The sequence below is a fragment of the Mauremys reevesii genome, linkage group 7, assembly GCF_016161935.1.
Source record: "Mauremys reevesii isolate NIE-2019 linkage group 7, ASM1616193v1, whole genome shotgun sequence".
NCBI classification, from domain to species: Eukaryota; Metazoa; Chordata; order Testudines; family Geoemydidae; genus Mauremys; species Mauremys reevesii.
Window position 1 is genome coordinate 58,178,933 of NC_052629.1, and position 22,993 is coordinate 58,201,925.

General features: G+C 40.5%; 1 protein-coding gene and 1 long non-coding RNA gene across 2 annotated transcripts in view; one reads left to right on the top strand and one right to left on the bottom strand.

The window, feature by feature from the left end:
- Positions 1-7,965, top strand: part of ZCCHC24 (zinc finger CCHC-type containing 24) — a 162,228-nt gene extending 154,263 nt beyond the window's left edge. The window contains exon 4 of the mRNA XM_039481574.1: positions 4,253-7,965. Within this exon, the coding sequence (XP_039337508.1) occupies positions 4,253-4,366 (114 nt within the window). The 3' untranslated portion in view covers positions 4,367-7,965. The remainder of the gene's footprint in view (positions 1-4,252) is intronic.
- Positions 1,584-17,833, bottom strand: LOC120368879. Its single transcript, XR_005582823.1, has 3 exons — positions 17,624-17,833; positions 15,072-15,182; positions 1,584-2,017 (listed from the first exon to the last, which is right to left on the bottom strand). It is a non-coding gene; the product is annotated as an uncharacterized LOC120368879 (long non-coding RNA).
- Between the last annotated feature and the right edge of the window lie 5,160 nt (positions 17,834-22,993).

Here is a 22,993-nt window from a genome sequence, read left to right on the forward strand (position 1 = left end):
ACACAGACTTAGGGACCCATTGAGAAGCTGCACAGATAGGGGGTGAGAGGGAGGGCCTCTCTTTCCACACAGGAAGGGAAAGATCCACAAACAGAGGACCGTGAATCTCAAAAGGGATGATCAAAGCCAGAATATGAACTCTGTACCATATCTTTGAGACATAGCACAGTGAGCTTAGATCCATTGCAGTACACACATCTGTGACTGTAAATTACCACTTGTAGACAGGCAATGATGGACAGTGGTGCACTATCCCTGGTATTACTTCCATTGCTCGTGCAGACTCGCCTTATTTTTCTAACAACTCATAAGGTTTCATTTGTTTTTTTGGTGTTTTGTTTTGTTAATTATTTATTTACTGGGGCGGGGATTATAATCAGAAAAATGCTGAATGTGGCTTAGCAAAAGGCTTCAATTAAAAGTTAATTTGGGAAGCAGGCCTTGCTGTTTAAATATAGAATCATTTCAACTTGATTCCATGCAGGCAACAGCATAGTTGCTGCAGCGAAACGCCTTCTCAATAGAGGTGGTCAGAATATCTTTCCCCCTCTCGCCCCACACACAAAGAAAACTTCATGTGAAAAACTAGATTTTTTCAATGTTTGTCAATTACAAAAATGGGTTTTCATTGAAAAAACAAAACACCCAAAACCCAGGTTTTTTTCAGTTTAAAACAGTTTCACTTTTTCAATAAAAACTTGAAAAATTTCAGTGAAAAAGTGGATATTTTTTCCATGAAAGCATTCATAAACTGAAAAGCCATTTTCCCAATGGACAGTTGTTTTTTTTGTTTTACCATCACTACTTCTCAGTTTCTTATTTTTCCAGTGACCAGAACTTGTGACCAAAGAAATATAAGTGAGATTCCCTAATGGGCCTCTGAGAGGTGCGTCACAGAGCTTGCAGCCCAGGGGAGGGGGCTGTGATGTCTTTAAGCCACCTTTGTGCCCTCCAGATCTTGGGGTGCTGAAGAGGCTCTTGACATAACTTAGGCCTGATCTACCCCTAAAACGTAGGTTGACCTAGCAACATCATTCAAGGCTGTAAAAATTATCTTTGAGACGTGTTAGTTCAAGCTAACCACACTGTAGATGCGCCTAGATCGATTGGAAGAATTCTTCCACTGACCTATCTACCATCTCTCAAGCGGGTGGGTTTACTCCAATGACAGAAAAACTCCTTCCATTTCTGTAGTGTCTATATTACAGCACTATAGCTGCATCGCTGTAGCACTTGTACTGTAGACATACCCTTCGATAGCCCGGTGGGCCTGTCTATGTTACAGCAGCTAGCTCTGAGTCTCTGCAGCCTGCCCTCAATCCATCCCTCCTGCCACCCACACCTCCCAGAACCTCAGGAGGCACCCTTATAGCTGTCCTGCACCATGCCTGTGCTTGGGGAATTCTGCTACAGCTGGACATGGGGCTTTTAGGGCCTCTTTACAGCACTCTGGGCCTTTCACATGGTGTAAGAAGGGTGGAGCAGGAATGCTGCTCTCATCCTATCACTCTCCATGTTGTTTTTTTATTATGAAATATTTGTTTGATCATTACTAATGATAAAGGAATAATAGGAATGGGGCAGATTAATTTTTACAGCAAATATCTTAGATATACACCAAAGCCAAACCCTTCAGTGCATTTAAATATTGAAACAAAACTTTTTTTTTTTAATTCAACCTCTCGATACACAGTGTAGTTTCTGGAGATATAGCCCTCTAACCTCATCAAAAAAGCAGCCCTAACACTGCTTTGTGCCTTCCAGCTGGCCCCAAGCAACCTGGTTTCCTGTGTTCATAACCCTTCTTTCCCCAGCCTGTATGTCGTAACGTGCTGGTAACAATAACATTTCTGAAATATAAGTGGCTCCCAGGCCAAAAAAGCTGAGCTCAGTCATCACAGGGGGAACGCAAACCATGGAGAGGTATTGTTTCTGACAGCAGTCCAAGAAACTCTTGGCACGCCGAGGCATTCCCAACGTCCTTTGCACTATTTCCAGGAAAAACGATTCCCGAGGCCTTGTGTTTAAAAAAAAAAAAAAAAGAGAAAAAAAAAAGCTGGCTTATATCAATAAACATGATAACTGCTGTATTTTTCTCTTTAATCAGAGCACAGCTAGTATGTAGAAGCAATCAGAGCTGTGCTGAATGGCTGCTCTGTTTTAAGTGTAGCATTTCAAAGCTTCCAGAAGCTGTCCTCTTGGGCTACAAATTAACTCTTGTGGTGCCTGAACCTCAACTTAGACTGTATTGCAGATGGGAGGGCGGGGTCAAACTTCAAGGAAAACATATCCAACACATCTCCTTGGGTGACATTTGAAGGAAATATTTGCGGGGGAAGGCGGGGGTGACAGTTTTTCCTCAATTGAAAACCCACCCTACATTGCTTATTCATCTTGGTTTTATATCTGTTACTAGACTGGCAGACCACTGGGCGGCCTAGTGGAATGAGCACAGGGCTGGAATCCCAGTTCTAATGCTCTGTTTTTAAGGAACTCATTAATAGCCTGTTCCAAAGCCCACTGAAGTCAGTGGGAATCTTTCACAGGCTTTGAATGCTGAGAACACTGTACTTGATCCATCTAAGTAAACTTAATCACAAACTTCAGTAATCAGGTGCTAGTCCCTTGAAGTAAATGGAACTATGCACGTTTACACCAGTTCAGAATCTGGCCCCAAGTGGACAAAGCATTGGGCCATGCACTGTAGAGAAATGGATGAACAAACGATTGCCAATCTCCACAGAATTAATTCCATTTGCTATTATTACTATCTGTGAAAAGCAATAAGTGAAAATGTTCATTTCAGCAGTCAGAAACAAGAATGAACACAGCAAGAACTTGAGGGCTAAATAGAATATAGTAGATTTTGGCTTATTTTATTCTTTTAGAATTCAATAAAATGTACCCCTTCAACTCTGGGTTGTTACTACTTGCACTAAAAGTTTCAAACGGCCTTTTCGTTTTGATGCTCAGTGTTTTAAGAGGGTTAAGAGGGAACCAAGAGCAGACATTTAAATTCATAAACTCAGACTTTAAGCCAGAAGGGACCATCGTGATCATCTCGTCAATTGTTGTTAATTTAGAAATCTTGATAATTTAGAACATAGAATGCTCTTAACATTTTATCGCTTCAGGCAAGATTGGAGTGAGGGTTTGGGAATGGGGCAGGGAGGTGAACGGGGTTAAATGTCTACTGTATATTTCTCTACTTCCCTCCCCAAGAACAATATTTTGAGACAGTCAGCAAGAAGCTTCTATTCCTAAAACAGTGGAAAATCTTTGGCTTGTTTTCAGATTTCACCCCATTCGCTGTCATTATCCACAGTACCGTGGAACACTCACTGCCGCCTTTATTGCAAATCATCACACAACCACCCTGCCTTTTAAGTGCACTCTTGGAAAGCCAGAGAAGTTATACATTTTCATGATTCCACTATAAAGTGCACACTGTATTGTTTCATCTTTATGTCTCTGTCACCTTTGTACCCATCAGATCTTTCAAACAGGCAGCCTTGCTTTGATATACAGTGTGGGTGTTTTATTTTTTAAACGAATGTGACAGCTTTTAGATGTTAGGGAAATTTAAAGTACAAGATCTAGTAAATCTGAGGAATTTTCACTCCCTGTTTTACTGATTCCCTCCTCTGTCCCCCCACTATATCTTACTCAACTGTTATTACAAATACTTAACCATGTTACTAGTTGAGCAGTTTTCTTCCCCTACTTTGCAGCTGCTGTGTTTGGGAAATTCCAGCTCTCCAAATATGGAGGTGTGTGTCAGGCAAACCTCCGTCACTTGTTTCATAACCGTACATTGGCAAGATGGCTTGTTGGTATTAGCACTGAATCCTAATGGCGTTAACCCCCCTTGGTGTGCCTGGGGCAATGGGATGCCTATGTTCTAAGTACTAATGCCTTTGGGACATAATCACTGGAGCCAAGTGAATAAATGGGGCTGTTTTATAGCATGAGGTTATAAATTAAGTCTTTTTTAGCAATATAGCTAGAATAAGGGTTTACAAGACCTTGAGTGAAAGAGAATGACATTCATGCTGTCGAGACAGTTCCCACCATTGCAGAGCCAGGTGGCTGGCAACACGTTTTGGCTTTTCAGAAAAGAAATATAACATCATTAGCTGCACTGGGAGAAAGCCTAGCAAAATAACCTTAAAAGTTGGGTTTGTAGGCCAAGTCAAGATCAATTGTCAGTGACATTTACTGGAGCATACTCTATTCCCTTTCTTCCCTGCAGAGACCCCTGGAAAAGCCGGATGGCCTGGATGTTTCAGATCAGAGCAAGGAGCATCCTCAGCATCTGTGTGAGAAGTGCAAAGTTTTGGGCTACTACTGCCGTCGTGTGCAATAAACCTTCAAAGGTGGCCTCTTCTGTCCCCATCATCCTGCGAGATCCTTTGGCAGCACGCAGTCAACAGCAACACAGAATCCAAGACAAAAAAACTAAAAAAAGATTGCCAATTTTGCCTGTCTTTAAACTAATAATATGCCTTACCATTAATAGAATGTAACACTTTTCCTGTGTATGTGTATACGTGCAAGATATATTTATAGGACTATGGTGTGTTTTATATATCAATCTATCTATATATCTATCAAACAGTGTTACTGATAGTGTTCACAGTGGAACCACTGCTGTGGTTTCTGTTGATTGTTTACACGGTTCCTATATCATGGCCAGATGAAATGAAGCGAAGTGCTGTGTGTTAGGCAAGATATAATGTTCACTGGGAAGTAAACATTATGAATGGCTTTTGCAGGACTTAGGTAACCTGCAAGGCCACTAATTGGGAGTGCTCGCTAACCCCATGAACATTATTCCTCTTATACGACAAGACAAAGGAAGATTCAACAAGCCACAGCATTAAAGAAGGGAAACGATCGTGTTTTCCTTGCTTTGGAAGATTTGAAAGTTCCATGCTGCTGCTTTTTTGGACTTCCACTGCTTAATGTAACTTGGGTAAGGCGTAGGTGGACTCGGTGAAGGTAAAACAAAGTGTATAATTGTTTGAGTGAGTCGTTTTTTTGGGTATGGAAATGGAGAATAGCAACTGGACAGATTGTCAGTAAGGATTCCAGCATCTTTGGGGAGAGAATAGTGTTTGCTTTCTTCAGGCTGTGATTGACTGAAATCCTTCTCTTGTCATATAATTTCTTTTAAATGGGCCCTTTATGTGTATTTGCTATTCATTAGGCCACAAGCACACTAAATTTACTGTGAATAATGGGGAATGAGAATGATGCAATTTGTCCCCAAGCCCTAATTGAGTGAGTAACCAGACTTAATATTTATACTAGTTCGAAAGCCACTTTCTGGAAATATTTTTATGTTCTGTTTTCTACTGTGCAAATTTATTAATATAAAAGTATATACTTATGTAGCCACAGGGGTTGTATAGGGCATGAAGAACATAACCTACCCTCTTCTCTGTCTTTCTAAAACATCTATATAGGTTAGGAGAAATGTAGTAATTGTATGTGGTTGTCCTATTTCAAGTAGAAGGAATTTTGTGCAGGAGGATCCTGTTACAAAGAAAAATATATTATCAGAGATTGGGGAATGTCATGAAATGAAAGTACCTCAAGACAGTAGTCTGGTTTTGTATGTATTTTTAAGAGTAGATTGGCAAAAGGACAGAATGAATAAGACTTGTATGTGTCATCCACTTCTATAGAAAACTACAGGAGGGTGGTTTTTTTAAATCAATCATTTTTTATTTTCATGAAATTTTCTTTAAGAACTGGATGTGTGTGTTATTGTTATGTGGTGGAAATGTTTTAAATTTGAAACACTCATAGCAAGTTAAAGCTGTTTCAAAGTTAAATTTGATAGATACAATCCAGAGTTATCGCCTGCCAAGGGAGGATGAGGTGGTACCAGTACAACCAGTCAGAGTCTTGTGAAGCAGATTAAAAACTCGTAGTAAGCATTCGCATGTGAAATGTGAAGATCTTCACAAAGTTGATCTAGAGTGAAACTTTGGCATTTCCATGTTTGTCTGTGAACAGGGCAAAACACTGATGGGGCAAAAATGATTTGTTTAGAAACTTCACACAAAATTCAGTTTTCACAATTTATGGGGAACCCAAAAATTCAAGTTGTAAGTAATGGGTCTACTAGTTAGAGTAGTGTACTGGGAGAAAGGACACACAGATTCTGTCCTGGGTTCTGCCAGTGGCCTGCTGTTCGACATTGGGCAACTCTCTGAACCTCTCCATGCCTCAGTTTCCCCATCTGCAAAATGGGGATAATAATACTTAACATACCTACCTCACCAGGGTGTTGTGAGGTTTGTTTAATGTCTAAAGGCCTTTTGACATTGTTGGATGAAAATATTATTTTGTAATTATATAGCAGTTAAGTTAAACACTCTGAGACTAATTTTGCCCAGTTAGCAGTACCATAATTTAAAACAAAAATGACTGAAATTTAACACTAATCACAGATTTTGATTGCCTCAATCAAGTGAGACAGTTAGCATCTTCAAGAGGGAATGCATTCTTAGCCGAAGACTGAAAAGTACACTTAGGGACAGATTTTCTAAACAAATCTTCGTAGTTGGCCCATGAAATAAGAAATTTTGTGCATGCCAGTTTAGAGATGGGTTTTTAAAACTTGGCCTCAGTGTTAATTTTGACCCATTGTTTGGTGTGTCAGTAATGCAAAAGGAGAAGATTGCAAGAAGGCATACAATAAACTGGCTATAATTTTTTCCCTTGAGCACTAAGTGGTATATTAGCAGCAATTTCTTTGACACTTAAGATCCAGCTAAAGGAAAAGCTAAGAAATAGCACCAAACAAAAGCTAAGAGAAAAGCCGTTTTCTTCACAAAGCTAAGAATGTATCAACCAATCTGCCCCACCATTTCAAAATAATTTCAAATTTGTGGCAACCACTGAAAGAAGAAATACTGTTGATCAGGGCCGGCTCCAGCGTTTTTGCCGCCCCAAGTGGCGGGGGGCGGGAAAAGAGCCGTGATGGTGGCACTTTGGCGGCAGCTCCACTGCCGCCACTTCATTCTTGACTGGCAATTCGGCAGCAGGTCCTTCCCTCCGAGAGGGACTGAGGGACTCGCCGCTGAATTGCTGCCGAAGAGCCAGACGTGCCGCCCCTTTCTGTTGGCCACCCCAAGCACCTGCTTGCTGCGCTGGTGCCTGGAGCCGGCCCTGCTGTTGATGAACATCAGAGCTGCAAAATATGTAGCTATAATTACATGCTATATTTAAGCCACTGCAGGATCTTAACATAGACCAGTTGAAGGACATTATTAAACAAAATTGTTGCCTTTTTCACATTAGTACCATTTTAAATGTTATTTGTTCAGGTTCAGTACTGCATTATGGTGTTTTTAGCTTATAGATTTCTAAGGAATGCTTTAAAGCAAGGTTCCCAAATATACATCCAATGTGGCTTTAATACAACTACCATTTGTATATGCATAGAATAACCCTTTTTTTTAACATACTTGTTGGAGGTTAAACACTCATGTCATCATATTATCCTACATGTTAGAAATGTCAGCACATTAACTGAAGACACAAATCAAATGCATTTGGGTCCTGGTCCAACTCCGGATGAAGTCAATGGAAAGACTCCCATTGACTTCCCCGGGCTTTGGAATTTCCCCACCCCACCCTATTTTAGTTAGTGGAAGGAAAGGATGAATATTGCTGGCTGGAACCAGACAAGGACTATGCAAGCTTCCCTACACATCTCTGTCAGTGAACCCCTTTCATGACCAATAGCATCCCCCTCTTACTGTAGTCTTCCACCTGTGGTGATTAAGCAATTACCACTTAATCTTGCACAGTGTACCCAAATGAAGTATAGAATGAAACCCACCAAATGTATTGTCACTAGTGACCTAGTAAGTACATCTTTAATTCATACTTAGTAACAGGGGCGGCTCTACAGTTTTGGCCGCCCCAAGCAGTCATGCGTGAGGCGCGCGGAGCAGCGGACCTCGGGCATGACTGCAGAGGGTCCGCTGGTCCCGCGTGGCCCGGCTGGACCCCGCAGCTGCGGCGGTTCGCGATCCGCTTGAGCTGCCGCAGTCATGCCTGCGGAGGTCCAGCGCGCTCGCAGTCATGCCTGCGGCAGGTCCGGTCGCCCAGGGCTCCGGTGGACCTCCCGCAGGCATGACTGCGGCAGGTCCGCCGGCGCAGCCTGCCGCCCCCTAGATTTGGCCGCCCTAGGCACCAGCTTGTTTTGCTGGTGCCTAGAGCCGCCCCTGCTTAGTAAGCACATTTGAAATAATCAAGGGGCAAATGGGATCCTCCTCTCCGCTTATGCTGGAGAAGAGGGACCCAGAAGCAGGTAGCAAAGGAGTTAAGACTGTGGGAAAGCAAGAAGCAACACTCCCTGGCCTGCTCCCCTCTCCCCAGAGTCCACAAAAACCACTCCACATGATGGGGGCACCACAGGTATAGAAGCCAGGAAGAGGGCGCAGAAAGGGAAGTAGCATACTTTTCTCTGAGCCTGGTAGGGGTAGATGTTGCTTCATGCAGAATTTATTCTGGCCATGGTTTCCATCTGTATCAATGAAGCAAGATATATTGTGCAGTCCGTGGGGTGTGGAGGAAGAGTGAATAGCATGAAATGCCTTAGAGCTGGAAGAGTCAGCTCACAATGCTTACTGCCTCTACATCCACAAGGATTAAATTTAACATTCCCTCTGGGTTTTTTGGGACATCCAGACTCACTGTGCATTGTAAAAAACCCCATCACCCCAAGGGGTGGAATCTAGGGAAAAGTCCACATGGCCAAACAGAGTTTCAGGTGTACTCCTGCCCCCTCCTGATGGGATTATGTGTAGGAGTGGAATGTTGAGCTCTTGGTATTTATCCTTATTGGTAAGTATCCTTATTGTATAGGTCAGTATCGGAACATATTTCACTGTTAATCTACAGTAGTTCACAGTTGTTAGTCTTTAGTAATGGCATGGTTTTTAGTAAAGGTTGAAATTTTCTGAATTTCAGATTTACACATTTCTTTATAAAAAAATTAATTTTGAATAAGAGAAGATGATTTTTGCTCAGTTTTTTTGGTAAAAATTCATCCCATTTTTGACTAGCTGAACTGGCTGAAATTTTCCAAATTTGAAAATTTTCATCAACATTTCTGATTTTGACCTGGAAATTATGGGATTATTTTTTCCTCAAATTTTCATGAAAAATTTCTACCATTTTTTTCTTTGATCAGCTCTAGTTTTTTAACTCATCAACTGGTATTCCCTGACTGGGTTTTAGCAGTTTTATTGAAAGTCAAAAGCAAGTCTTAGTGAAAACATTTGTAATTCAGTACAAATTAATTCAGTCAAATTCTGCCTGAAGGAATTTAAGTCCCTTCACTGAGTCTGCTGATAGCGGCACACGTGAGAGCAGGATTTGATCCTATGGATATGTTTGGGAAATTTAATTATAAACATTAGATTGTTATCTACCTGTGAATTGAACTGTGCACCACACCCTATTCCTTCTGGAGACTTTTAGCATTCATTTTTTCCATATAAGTCATAATTCTTCCTTCAGTCAATCAGAACATTCATGTATAACCTATCTTCTGGATCACTATTGCTCAGGAAAAAAAAAAGAAATCAGTTGACAGGGGTACATCAGTTTGCACCAGCTGAGGATACTTCCTTCCTCCCTCCTCTGCCAATAATTTAAATCTTGGTCCCAGGTTACCCAGTTTCTACTGCTGCTTCCCCATAATACATTATGATGCCACCTGAGCAAAATCCAAGGCCTTGGTGTCTCAAAATTGTTTTTTTAATTGCAAATAAATACACAAAAGGTAAATATTATTTCTGCAAATAAGTGTATTTTAAAGTTCCCCATTATATGGGACCTAGTCTGTAAACTATAATGTGAAGTTATGTATATCGGAGGAGGCCATTTATAGAAGGATCCTCTATATTTTACCTTTTTGTACAACATGGAATTTAGACTAGACATGAATTGCAGACTCTTGAAGCTATAGCCATTATTCCAAAAAATGAAACTACTTAAACCAGTAGATGAAAACTAAGACCATTTGAAAGTATTAGAAATAAATAGATTAGTTCTCTGTGGCTTGCAGTTAAATCATTTATGTGTGTCCAGTACATAGTCTAAGTGCTAGTCGGTGAATAGCATGCAATAATTCATCAACATACAAGCACTGTTAAAATGAAGTGACTAAGCATGTGTTTCTCACTTGCTTCCGCCAACATAATCAGAAGTTTGATGGAATTTTAGCCCCTCATAGTGTCATTTTTTAAGACATCACTCCATTCCTGATTGAATATCAGCGCATATCAGTTTTACATCTGCAAAACCCACTGCTGTCCATTTATATTACTTCAGTGCTCAGAGGGCTGATAGAGATTTTAGATGTATGGATGACGGTTTGTATTTTTAGGATGAATTTCAAAGGGACAATCGTGTGCAGTTACTAGATGTAGTTGATTGATATTAATGTTTACCCCCTGTATGAAGTATTTCACAGTTTTACTTGCAGATGTGTATTTATCTTGAGTTATACTTGACAGAGTTCATTTCAGTTTTTGTTTGGGTTTTTTTGTTTTAATACTGTGTGTGTATTTTGGAAACCTTTTTAGATGTTAAAATTTTTGAATGGTTACAAATATTTCTTGTAATACTGAATTATCTTATCTGGAAACTCTTTACAGTAACTTTTTTGTATATATTTGAGGGCCTTTTTAAAAAAGAAAAATATTATTGTTTGTGGTTTTTTTTTAAAAAAAAGTGTTTTTACAACTTGGAAGCTTTCAAAAGGGCCTTGCTCTCAACTAGAATACTAACAGAGGTAAGAGTTTTCTTAAGTATTTTGCAAAACTAAGGGTATATCCTCAAGAAAATATTTATGGAAGTAATTTACATTTTTGTTTTTTTACAATGCTTTTGTTTGTATAAAGTATGCAACAGAACTACATTAAGAAGGAAATATTGTCTACATAGAATATTATATGAAAGTTGGTACATAATTCTGACAAAACACCCTTGCAATTCTTTAAGCCATATTGTTTTTGTTTTCCTTGGATGAAAATATCAGTATTAAGTAACCAATGTATTATTCAAGTGCGTAGACTTCTATTAATGAGTTTATGCAGTTTATTTATGTGTGTATTTTGGGAAGTATTGCCTCTTTAGGCAAAGCTATAACTAGATGTATTCGTGAGTAAGAATCAGATAATATTATACTATCACTTTATGACCTTGTGAGAGACACAGTAAATGCTGAAAGCACAGTAACTATTCAGCTTTCAGAAATTCTGGAACACAGATATTCAATTTTTGTATTGTAGGGATTTTCTTTTCATAACGCAAGGGTGGGTGCGTGTGAAGGTTTGGTTGGGAGGGCATCATTTGACAAACTGACATTCATGACAGTTTGCAGACAATAAACAGAGAGCTGCTACGCAGTATTGGCTAAAGCAATATTGTCAATCAAAGGACATAATGGAAAAGGATCAAGGTAGATTGTTGTAGGGATTTTGTGTCTATTTTAATTAGAATTCATAGTGTGATAGAATATGCATGTATTTGAAGCATTTTTACACTTTACGTTTCATGTAGCTTGATTATGTAATGGAGTTTGTTTCTAAACCATGCTTAAATGGAAGGTTTGCCTAATCCTGTTCTGGACTTGTGTTTCCTTGAAAAGGTTATTTAGTACAGCAGTCACTACATTGTATAATAGTGCTAAAACTGTATCTTATGAATTTCTGCAGCTTTAAAAATTAGCTTAATTATTATGACTTGTTTGTTTTTAACCAGCTGTACCCACTGACCTTGTCAATTTTAGTTGCCAATTTGTATGATTTTCTTTTCTGTAATTGTTAATAAACTTGTACAGCTTAAAAACAAAAAACCTATGGACACAGGCTCAGAGGGAGCAGTCCTGCCTCAGCAACCAAGATGACAACTCACTCAACTAGTGACCGTGTTGCTGAAAAGACTGTAAAGCCTCTGTTGTGGATTGTCCATAAAATGGCATTCCGACATGTGCCTTATTAGCTGGATAGTATACAGCTTTCCTCTGGTATTGTAGCATTTTAATGCTGTATTAAAATATTGCAACAACACAATTGAGAGAGTTGTGTGCTTTTGTTGAGAGTTGTTTGTTTTGGGGTTTTAACATAACTTGTGTTGGTTTCATGGTAATAATGCACAGACCGGATGCTGGCAGTCGTAGTGCTGGGTTGTCCCAGCAACCCAGACCTTAGAAAGAGCAGATCACCACCCCAGTTCAGTCCTTTAGCACTCTGCTAGTTTGGTCACATTGCAATTTAGCAGGGTTTCTCTTGTGATCAAGTCTTCTCTTTTGGGGACAGAGTTACAGCAGTGCATCCAGTGCTCACGGTTGTATCGCCAATGTCACGGTCTCTAGTGTTTTTCTTAAAGCCCTCGGAATCATGTTCTTACCCAAGAATCTTCATGTTCTTTAAAAAAAAGAAAAGGGTACCTTTCTAGCCCTCACGGTTGCAGAGAAAAGCTGTGAACCCTAAAACCTCCAATGCCAGAAGGCAAATTAAAAAAAACCACCACTACATTATTTAAAAAGTCTCACAACTGTTAAGTCAATCTCATGATTGTGTGGGGGGAGGCAAACTAATGATTTGTAAACGTAAGATTTCAACACTGAACTCCATTAAATTCACTGCTCATAAATAAGGCTACAATTTGCTCATGGAAGTCAGGGAATCCATAACTTCCGCAGACCTCTGACTTCAGCCTGCAGCCAGGAGCTGCACAATACCCTAACTCCCGTGGTGGCTGCCGCCACCAGCGAGCGGGAATCCCCCAGTAGCTCCCCAGTCGCCACTGCAGGCAGTGGCAGAGAATCCACCAGCAGCTCCCCAGTCCCCTCGGGCAGGTGTCCCTCCCAGCTCCCAGTCACAGGGCAAGGGCTGCAGCTCCCAGCCATAGCAAGGCAGGGTGCTGGACCGTCCTCCATCCCCATTTTGTCATGGACATTTTTAGTAAAAGTCAGGAACAGGTCATGGCTTCTGTGAATTTTTGTTAATTGTCCATGACCTGGTCATGACTTTTACTAAAAATAGCCATGACAAAATCGTAGCCTTACTCATAAAGCCACAAGCCATTCTTGCAACCTCAGCCAAAGTTGATTTCTCTATCAGAGTGATTTTCAATCTTTTTTCATTTGCAGATTCTTAAAAAATTTCAAATAGAGGTCTGGACCACTTTGGAAATCAGACAGTCTGCAGACTGCCAGGGGTCCACAGACCATAGGTTGAAAACCTCTGCTCTATTAAGCCTGTCAGAGATACCTTAGAGGTATGAAATGTTAAAAATATAAAGGTATCATTAAAATTAATTCTGTTAATTAAATGTGCTGCTTTGAAAATAAAACCTTCCCTTTATTTTTAATTCCAATTCATATTAGTTGAAAAACATGTAACACCTTATGGAGGCATAAAGCCTCCAGTTGCCCTAACATACATTATGCAGATTTGATATCCACAGTATTATCCTTAGGGGATGCAGCAATGTGTACTGTAGATATAGCTTGATCTCTGTGGAAAGGCTTGCGCAGCTATCCTCATTCAGTGACTTTGAACTCCTCAAACTTTAAATTGTAAGGTGTTTTTGACTGGCTAAGTAATTTCTACCATCATTTGGAAAACCAAGTGGTTCTTCATTTTAAATTAAAGTTATAAAATAGTGCTGCCACCCCACAAAAGTGACTACAAAGTTGCCTGCTAATCTAGAATCCCAAGGAGAGTTTTGCCCTTTGATAGAAAACTTGCTCCTAGTACTCATAATGTACTACCCTAACAAAAACTCAGAGGTGAAATAAACCGCATAGTAACCCAGCCCTCTATTTATACTCAGGAATTATGCAGAATCCTGCACCTTAAATGGCCAACATGCCCTTTAAACCAAAAAGCAGAAGATAAACTATGTAGAGTAGACAAACCATGCTGTTGTATACTTCCCTTTTACAATGCCTCATTATAGAAATGGCTTCCTACGTTTAATACACCAAACACTAATACAACCAATATTTACCATTGCATTAACAAAATAACACCAGACTACATTTTCCAGAGGACTACAGGATGGAGGTCACAGGTCAAAGTAACCCACTCCCAATTTACAAAACCCTCAAAGTAGTACCTCTGTAGCCAAAACAAACAGGTAAGTAATAGGCTCTTCATATTAATTGTCCACTCTTTAGATAAGCAGCACAAATATATGAGAGAGGGATGAAATGACTTGTTTAAACAACATCAAAGCCTTATAATATTTGTTGTCACCAAAGCCCTTCGATTTTTAAATGCAGTTTTAGTACGCAGAGGTCAAAAGCTCAAAAACATCCTTTCAAAACACAGTAAGATCACATTTTAATAAGTTTTTTCACTATTACTATGGTTTATAAAACTTCACTAAGGGGTTAAGTATAAACTATATGATTTATGCCTAAATTTGCTGTCCAGCAAGAAAAATGCACATTCAAGCTTGTGCATCCCTGTGCACAGCAAACACATACAAGCCATCTAAGATTATTACTATCTCCAGTACTGCATTGTACATGCAGTAAATGAGCAAATAAAGAGTCTCCCTTTTATCTCTATCCCCAGATATGGGGAAGGCAAAGCAAGGGGTAGAGAGGAAAGTGAACCACCAGATCCCAGAATGTTGTGTTGATATCACATAAAGAACATATAAATATAACAAACGAGTAACTTGCAAAACTGAAAAAATAATATCCCCTCCAATTCCATTGTTTGCTAGCATGCAGTTCTGAGTGAATATAAACAGATATCTTTTGGCTCAACACACATTGATAATCTCAGGGATCAGACTCACAATTGACTCCATAGTGTTTAGCTTGTTAATAAGTGAAGATAATTGTGTTCATTTTCATCTTTGCCTCAAACACATCTTAAACAAAAGGTTTTGATGCTTGGCACAGCCTTCTTAGAAAGGACAGACCCTAAAACCATAATTAAATCAAAATTCCCCTTCAAAACATAGTAAAATCTAAAAGGTTGGTGGTGGTGATGTAATGCAATGGGAAAACCTACCTCCAGCAGTACTGTTTAGTTCTTTCTTTAATGAGCTGAAATGCAAGTCTCAACAATCAGATTCCTGGATGTCAGAACCTCCCTGAGTTACACTCCAGGTCCATTGCTTCTCTGCAAGAAACAAAAAAAGATTGACCATTTTAACTGTTTAAGCACAATCCAGAAATATAACAAACCCAGACTGGCTGATGAGCAGACCATGGGAACAGCCATGACCTTGGTCATTCTCTGCAGACACTCTGTGACCCATGCTGAGAAACAATGCAATAATTATGGACTTTACATGATTTAGATTGCCTACCCATCAAACATGGCCCTACTTTGGAAAACTTAGATTTATTTGGCTTCCGCTCTCCTTTAGACTAAACCTTCATAGTTTCATCCAGATTTTGTTAAAGCAGTATGACTTCTTTAAGAATGGGTGAGTTGAAATAGATTTTAAAAAGCCCAACCCAAGAACCAAAGAAAACCAGAGCCAAGCTTTTTAGAGGTTTTCAAAAGTTTGGCTTGCACCATTCACCAACTATTTTTCATTTTGCCTCTGCCCTTTCTGATTCCAGCTGAGATGAAAAACAAAAAAGGCCAATCTACCACAATGAACTGTTCCCTAGTGTTATTTCTGGCCTGACCTAAAGTGGCAGGTACTAGCAGTCCAATATTAGCCAGTTTTCATAGGTTTCCAGTCCAGTTTTGCAAACTTAATGGGCAAAATCCAGATGTAACATAAGCAAGTGCAACTCAGATGACTTCAGTAAAGTTGGACATAACTTACACTGTGTCTGAATTTGGCCAACTGCCGTTGGGAAATATGTGAGTATACTTCTGAACTTTGGCATATTAGTTTGAATCAAAGCCTTGAAATAAATTGGTTTATTGGTGTCAGACCAAATAGCTGGGCTGGCTTCTTGAAAGTACAAATAAAATGTGCCGCTATCGAAATAAGGAAAATTGCATATATTTGTGCTTCCTACCAGGGGGAAAAGCTTCCAAAACACCACACAGCCTAGATAATCAGTACTAGCACAAAGACCCTGGCTTAGCAGTCAGAGCTAGATACATGCTCCTCTGAGCCTTCTATCTTCCTTAATATTCCCTATTGCTAACTTATTGCATCTGACTCTTCCAGACATTGGAAGCCATCATCTGCATTAACTTGTCCACAGGTCTGTATGTTTTAAGTTGCCTATTTGTCCTTTGCTGCTTTTTCTTAGAAAGATAGAAAATACTGCAGTAAGAACGAAGACAACTACTATTTTTCACAATTCATTTATATCCCACTTATTCACATTTACAAACCACACAAAACAAAACAAAACCCAGAAGAGTAAACCTGACTGCTTAAGGGGAACAGTGAGGTGAGACAGATCACTCTGTCCTAATCAGAGAATATTGCTCAGAAGCTTTCATTTTCACAATAATTACAAGCAACACAGACCAGTCTTGGTCAGCTATAGAATTTTCATCATAGGAAATATGCAAACGTAAGATTTTTTTTAAAAAGGAAGTTGTACTGTAAATACTTTTTTAAATGAACAGACTCAAACTGCATCTAACCTCTCTTGTGCATTTCCCCCCCATAAGTGCAAAATTGGGTAGTTAATGGTCTCCACATTTACTGGGTCTGAAGTCTGCATGTGCTTTGTTTAACTTAGGCCTTTTTGCACAGGTTTAACAACAACTGTAAATCAGCCAACATAGTTAAGTCTGTGCAACAAATGCAAAGGCAGTTATACCAACAGAAAAGTGTTATATACCCTTTTCTTTCACTATAGCTCCATGCACCACTTTAATTAAGCTAATTTTTCCTACAGATTTAATTAAATCAGTGCAAAATTGGCATGTTCTTAGACTTGCAACAGCCTTACAGATGAGGAAACCGAGGCACAGGTTTAGGGGATTCACAGTATCCATCTACACTGCAATAAAAAAACCAATGGCACTGACTCAGTCTCACAGGGCTTGGACTGTGAGATTAAAAATTGCAGCGTAGATGTTTGGACTCAGGCTAGAACCTGGACTCTGGGACCCAACCCCCTTGCCAGGCTCCAGCCCAAGGCCAAATATTTACACTACAATTTTTTGCCCCACGGCACAAGCCCAAGTTGGCCTGGGCCTGCCACAGGTCTTTTATTGCAGTGTAGACATACTCTCAGGTGCTTAACTCTCATTGATTTTCAATGGGAATTAGGCACTCCACTGTCATTTGAAACTAAGCCTTCTCCCTAAAATTGACTTGCCCAAGGTCACATGATAAAGGTGTCTAGTTAGAGTCTGTGGTGTGGTATTAACTCAAGTTATTAAATGCTCATCTAGATATTTTACAAACATTTGTGTACTGCAACCAACTTGTGTGGAGTGTCCAGATTAGTATTTTAAAAGTGTTAAATTGAGTCAATGAGCAAATAACTAATTAAAATAGCACTGTAAACTGTAGTCTAGAAATAAATATTGCACCAATTTAACTAAAGTAATAATTTAAAAAATCAGTGAAAGCCCTTGGGCAGACATTCTTATTTGAAAAATGAATCCGTTTAAGCTTAATGAATACAAACCAGGTTTATGTCGGAAGAGTGTCCAGATAGCCTTTAACTCAGTGCTATTTCTCAAGCATGGGAAGGGTGAATGATCAGACTGGGTGGGAAGAAGACAAGCTAGCCTTTAAGGTTCTGCTACAGGGAAGATGAGTGCCTTCTTTTGACCACCCCTCCCTTTCCTGTGCCTCTTTGCACATGGGGGTTGGGTGAACACAGGATGAGTGGCAGGGAGCTCCACCTCTTCTAGCCATCCAATTGCCAGTTCAGAGAGGGTGTGGTAGCTGACTGGCTCCACTAAACCCCCTTTCCTGGGTGTTTAAGCATTGCTGGGCACACACAGCAGAAGATGGCCTTACCCTATAGGGGTCAGAGTCACCTTTTGGAGTCAGGAAAGAATTTTGCCCTATAGGAAAAGTGTCAGGTGGAGTTTTATACCTTCCTCACCGCATGCGGGAGACCTGGTAGGTAGGGTTAAGAAGGAAGAGATGATACATGTTAAAAAATAAGAGGACGCGTGTAGAAATCTCAAATACTGGCACAGCTGGCACCCACTGTGAGTAAGAGGCTTCAAAGGGCCAGTTCCTGAGGTAAACCTGAGCACAGACCCTGCGTTGCACCCTGTGGGCCAAGAGGCAACCTTAAATTTCCCTCAGACAGAACTCCCCTCATCTGTACTCTCATTCCCCTTCATTGGCCAGAAGGCTCATTAGCAGCATACTAGGAGGGTTGGCTCACTTAACCCAGCCCTCCTTCCTTGGTTTTATGGCTTAAGGCCATTCAGTCCTGCTCTGGACCTGATTAATGCCAGGTTGTTAGAAGGAGGGGATCAGACCCCTCCCTTTCAATGTTAAAGTTTAATAAAGTTGTGGCCTGCCACTTTAAATTCACTCGCATGTCTGCCATCAATCTCCTGATGAACGATCTTAAATCACACCTTTAGTTAAGCTGGTGGAACTGTGGGTGTAAACAAGTCTTTCATCTGCAGTAGAGGTGGTAATGAGATCTATCTCTCCCAGTCCTATGCCTCTTTTGTATAGGCAAAAATGTACAGTAAATGAGAAAAAGCATACATGCCTGATATTGCAGAGACTGGAATAAGAAACCATTTAAAATGTGGCCTCTTCCTCTTCATAAATCTCTGTTCATCTCTGTCCTATGAAAGGAAGTGTAAGCCTGAGCCAGATAGAAGTGTTCAGACACAAGGAGTTACATCTGGAGGTCTCTGTAAAATAAACTTAGCCAAGAGAAGAACTTGAACTTTTTATCCCTGGCCACTTTCCTTCCTGCATTCAGATTCTGTATGCTTTCTCCTTAGAATTTATCACAATTGCAGAAGTAGACATTCAAATCAAGATTTATAAACAGTGAAGTTCAGTCTAAGGCTTGTGTGGTTTTGTCCCCTCAAGGACTATACACATGAAATACAATTTAAAGATTTTGAAATAAGAATTTAATGTGTTCCATAAACTCAGTCTTCCTCTTTAACACCTTACCAGAAAAACCTGGTAGTCTTTAAACAGCTTTCTAAATATTGCAAAGCTGGTGAAACAGGAGAAATTTGTCACCTGAGATCATTTTGTAAGCAGAGAGACTACAGCTGGTATCATTTTAACTTTACAACAATGGGTATAAAAATGCAATTTAGCCTGTAGAAGGTATTTTTGTTTTCTTAGGAGGTAAAGCTCTCTTCCCCACAGTGGTGATATTTCTTAAAATTATTAGCAATTCCTTTCAGGAAAATGTAATGGTCAAATAAATAAATAAATAATCTGGTATTAATTCCTTCAATTCCTCCCTCTCCCATGCAGGGTTTCTCTGTAGCTAAACTTTTAAGTTAACATCTGGCTAAAATCTTTCTAACCACAGTAATGAGACCGGTAAATTTAGATAACAAAGTTTATCAATTTCGATGGAGGTTCCTTTCTCTACAAACTTGCGGGGGGAGGTGTTAACTGAAACTGTAAACTCATCAAAGTCTATAGATGTCTCTTACCCATTTTCTCCCTGTACCCCCAAAATAATCTGTGCTTTGTAATAGTTGACATACTGACTTGTCTCTTGTGGGCCTCTGTACTTTAAATCTGGGGTTAGCTATACTCCCTGCCCTGCAGATTGGAGGCTGAAGCAGCAGCATTATTTGTTGTGCAGTAGTGCCATGATAGGCGTCCCCATTGTGCTTAGCATTGTACATACATCATCCTAAGTTAGATCCTGCTGCAAATTTTTTATAATTTAAGTAATACAGTAGGGTTTCCTAGTGTCATGCTGAATATGCTGTTACTGTTAATAAATTGTATATTCTGCTGCATTTAAGTTATTTTAACAGGTTTTGGGGGTTTTTTTGGTAAGTAATAAAAATAAATCAATACATTGCTATTTATCTGAAGAGAGCTGAAAGTGCCATGTTTTGTACAATTTACATGTAGTTACAGAAGAATGGCTTTAATCTATTACTGAAATGCAGCCACTTCTGGGGTGCAGCTGTTTAACAGTACATTACAAAAATAGACAATATTTTAGGTCAGGAAATAAATTGTTCTGTATCCAATGCAAGCAGCAGAGAGAAGAAATGTAGGCACATAATGTAATTCCCTAAGCTGGAATTTTACCAGGTTAATGCTATGGCTTGTGCATAACACCTCATGATCATAAGTTATTGGCAGTTCTGGTGCATGTTTAAACCAAACAATCATTCCTCCCGCTGCACCATGGCCTTCAACACTATGCCAGTCATTGGTACAGTATTGTTGAATCACTAACAATACTACTTTTTGTGTGTGATTCATGCATTATTGATTTCCTAAAGAAACACAAAGTACAAAAAGGTAAAGTCTTACAGCTTGTATACCGCATGCTTTATAGGATCTCCAATAGAATGATGGAATTCTACAACTAGTCAAAGCTGCAAGATTAGACAATACACATAGATGTGACATTTTAGGGTGTTGTAACAGTAATAAAATAGAAGACATGAATAGGAAAAGGAAAGAAGAAGGGGACCGAGGAGCAAAAAGGGAGGAGCAAAAAGGATGAGTTAGGAGGAAGGGAGGTCTGGCATTCAGTCAGTCTGGTGCAGCATGTTCCACACATGCTGTAAATGACAGAAGAGATCCTTCCTCATGATGGATTCTAGATTTTTCCATTGAAGAAATAGAAGTCAGTTTTGACAATTGAGTATACAGAGTAAAGAACAACTGGCTTCAGCCTGCACATTTTGTGGGAACTCTCGATTTAATTTCAAGACCGGTGATTGGGATGATATGATTTGAAAGCCGGCTCAACAGAGAAAATCTGCATTTTGCCACATAATGTAGTATTGTGGTCCCATGTCTCAAATGTATCAATATTATGAGGTACTTGCTACAGGAACACATCATCAGAGTGAGGCACGTAAGGGGGGGGCATAGGAAAAAAACCATCTAAAAGTGGTTCAATAAGACCTCCATATACCAGTAAGTGATCTGCAAGATAAGACCTTCTGCTTCATCCCTGTAGACAGTCATCTGTAAAACCCTAAGCTCTAGAAAGGGGTCCAAGTTCATAAGGGTTTATACTGAATAGTCAAACCTGAACTTCCTAGGTTTCTCTGTCCCCTTCAACAGTTTCTCAAGTAGTGGTAAATTGTTTGGAAAACCCCCTGCAGTTTGGGTGGGAATTGGAGACATGTTACAACATCTGGGAATAGTTTCTGGGCCACTCTCCCTCCCTGTAACCAACTTGGCTTGGATTGAGAACCTTGGAAACTACTGCTGGCAGTCAGCTTGAAATGAAAGCCAGCCAGCACACTCCTTTCATGAGGATGGTTGGTATGGACTAGGTCAAGCATTACAGATCTACAGCTCTGTTAACAAAAAGCTGGTGAATTTCATTATCAAACGATACTAAAATGTGGCTGGTCAGTTAGCATGCACCTCCATCAGGGAAGGGATAATTAAGTAAGGGTGTGAGATATTAGCCCCCATTGCACAGTAACCTCACTGAGAGGTGTGGGTATCACTAATAACACGTGCACAGTGAAGTATTTTACTGCAATGCTATATATAGCCAAAGAAACAGCTATGGTAAGAGCATGTGGCAGTAAAGTACAGTTTAATGTCCTGAACTCTATCCCTTCTTTGAGCCCCAGCTAAAGCAGTGGGTTCTGCCCACATCACTGGAACAGAGCTTTATCTTGCAAGCACAACATTAACTCTGCCTCTCTATATGTTCGCACTCCAGTGTGTTTTTCAGTTATAGGACCACTGCCTCATTCAATTGGCAATGGTTTGCAGTGCTAACGGAAGAGTTGTCACTTATTTGTAAACGTGTAGGTAAGACAATTTCACACATTACAATTTTCTTCCTACCCAAAGTTAAACGCTTATTTTAAATAATTTCTTAACAATTAACAGTGAGGCTAAAAATAACCAGGTGCACTGCTGGCAGACACGGTACTGCAGTGCTACACAGCAGCAGCTTCTTGCCTTTGCAAGTTAGCGAAGACGGTTAGCCGTCTGCTGCTGTCTCCTGGCTCCTCCTGGCCGGCCTCAGTGAGGTCGGTCGGGGGCGCCTGGGCAGACATGGGTGCTCCTGGCTGGCCTCGGTGAGGTCGGTTGGGGGGCGCCCGGATATAAATAGGAGTGAGTCCAGGTCATTCCCTTCTTTAAGTTTCATCTAATGGAGATTCAGTCCTGCCTGGAATAGCAGACAAGCCTACCAAAAAACCAGAGAGGCAAACGGCCGCTCCAGGTCAGAGCCCCAGACATCCTGCTTCTATGATGAGCTGCATGCCATGCTAAGGGGTGCCCCTACAACTACCCTACCCCTGTGCTTCCCTCCTCCCCCACCCCTCCTGGGCTACCTTGGCAGTTATCCCCCACATTTGTGTGATGAAATAATAAAGAATGCATTAATTTGAAACGACTTTATTGCCTCTGCAAGCGGAGATCAAGGTGGGGGGGAGGGGAGGGCAGTTGGCTTACAGGGAAGTAGAGTGAACCACCATTCTGCACTTGCTCAGCCTATAGTTGAACTGCTCCTGACTACTGTCCAGGCTTCATGAGCCATGGGAGCAAGAGGTAGGCTGGGGTAGGTGCAACCGCAAGGTGCTGCTGACTGGGCGAGCAGCCTGAGGCAGAAGCCTCCAGCTGGCATGATATTCCAGGCAGGACTGACTCTCCATGAGATGAAACTTAAAGAAGAGAATGACCTGGAGTCATTCCCATTTTTGTCCATGCCCCCCCAACCGACCTCACCGAAGCCGGTCAGGAGCACCCATGTCTGCCCACGTGCCCCTGACCAACCTAACTGAGGTTGGCCAGGAGCACCCATGGGACGACGACAACGGCTAGCAGTCGTATTGTACTGTCTGCCATCCGCAGGGCAAGGCAAGAGGATGCTGTTGTGTAG